This window comes from Zingiber officinale, chromosome 10A, assembly GCF_018446385.1.
Source record: "Zingiber officinale cultivar Zhangliang chromosome 10A, Zo_v1.1, whole genome shotgun sequence".
NCBI lineage: Eukaryota > Viridiplantae > Streptophyta > Magnoliopsida > Zingiberales > Zingiberaceae > Zingiber > Zingiber officinale.
The window spans coordinates 65,091,475-65,092,864 of record NC_056004.1 but is presented as its reverse complement, the minus strand read 5'-3'; the positions used below and the strand labels follow the sequence as shown (position 1 = coordinate 65,092,864).

Sequence of the window (1,390 nt, the reverse complement as noted above, 5' to 3'; positions counted from 1 at the left end):
ATGTGCTAAAAGATGAAGGAGAAAGGTGCCCCTTCATCTTCTTAACTCCAACACCTTTAACATTTTCCTTTGTACATGTGGGTTAGGCATCTCCTGTCCGATGTCCCATAATCTCCATCTTGTTGTCTTTAGATCATCCATTCATAAAGACTTATCATCCAGTTCAGTCTTCCATCTTAGCAGCAGACTTCAGCTGCATGAACATGAGTTGCAAACTTGAACAGCAGCAAATGTACATATATATTCTAGTCAATAGCATTTTTTGTTTATTGATAATTCAGCTATTTAGCTATTTGAATAGACCATGAAACACTCATGCAGCAACAATCACAGCCGATCCCAGTTGATCGAGAGACGTACGACATTAATTAAGTTGCAATATGATATCATAATTAAATATGTTCCCGTGAATATGCTAATTAATCAATTAGCCAGTGAGCTCATCCTCCTTGTGGGTGTAGATGACAACGTCACTGGTAGGGTAGGCTACACAGGTGAGCACAAACCCATTCTGTATCTGGTCGTCGTCCAGGTAGCTGCCGTCCGACTGGTCCACCACTCCTTCCACCACCTTACCGGCACAGGAGGAGCAGGACCCCGCACGGCACGAATAAGGCAGGTCGACTCCTTGTTCCTCGGCCCCGTCCAGGATGTATACATCGTCGTCGCACTGGATAGTGAACTCACCGTCCGGCGTCACTAGCTTCACGTTGTACGTTGCCATGGCGCGCACCCGCCCGCGCCCCAACTCCACGCCGAACAGAGGGCGAGGGCGGGTCGACAGCTTTGCACCGGCGAAGCCCCGCCGAGTGAAGCAAAAGGAAGCAGCGCCGTAGAGGGCCGAGGATGCTGCAGCAGTGGCGGCCATAGCTGGTGAAGGAGCAAGCTAATGGAAGCTATTGATTACGAGAAGAGTGGGCAGCAGCAGGAAGGGATAAGAGAGCGGCGGAGGGGCTTAGTCTGGACACGTGGCGTGGATTCCTTGAATGGCTTATCTTCTGGTGCAACCTATCTAAAGAATCTGAGGCCGTGAATCGCTGGAACCTGATAACCAATTTCGTGTAGACTGTCACTTCCGCGTGGAAGACTTACATTCGCTAGTTCGATTACGAAGGGATAAATTATCTTAGAAATGAATACTGGCCGAGAAATTTCAGATGTTCCTCAAAATAAATCACGGGTGATACCGGGATAATTAATCCAAACCAACTCAAACTCAGCAAGTATGACGCACGTGGCTTGGCCCCACGTCACTGGACCAGGCAACAGGCCCGGCTCAAGGTATAGGTCTTAAAGGCCTATGCCTAGGGCCCTAATAAAATTAGGGCCCATTAATTAATTAATTAATTAAAGATATTAAAATAATTAAATTAGCAACATTAATATTAAT

The 1,390-nt window shown here is 47.1% G+C and overlaps 1 protein-coding gene across 1 annotated transcript; it reads right to left on the bottom strand.

Annotated features, from left to right (window-relative positions):
* Positions 1-243: 243 nt before the first annotated feature.
* LOC122026110 (ferredoxin-like) lies at positions 244-960 on the bottom strand. Its single transcript, XM_042584755.1, has one exon. The coding sequence runs from the start codon at positions 866-868 to the stop codon at positions 428-430; it is 441 nt and encodes a 146-aa protein (XP_042440689.1). The 5' UTR covers positions 869-960; the 3' UTR covers positions 244-427.
* Positions 961-1,390: the final 430 nt, after the last annotated feature.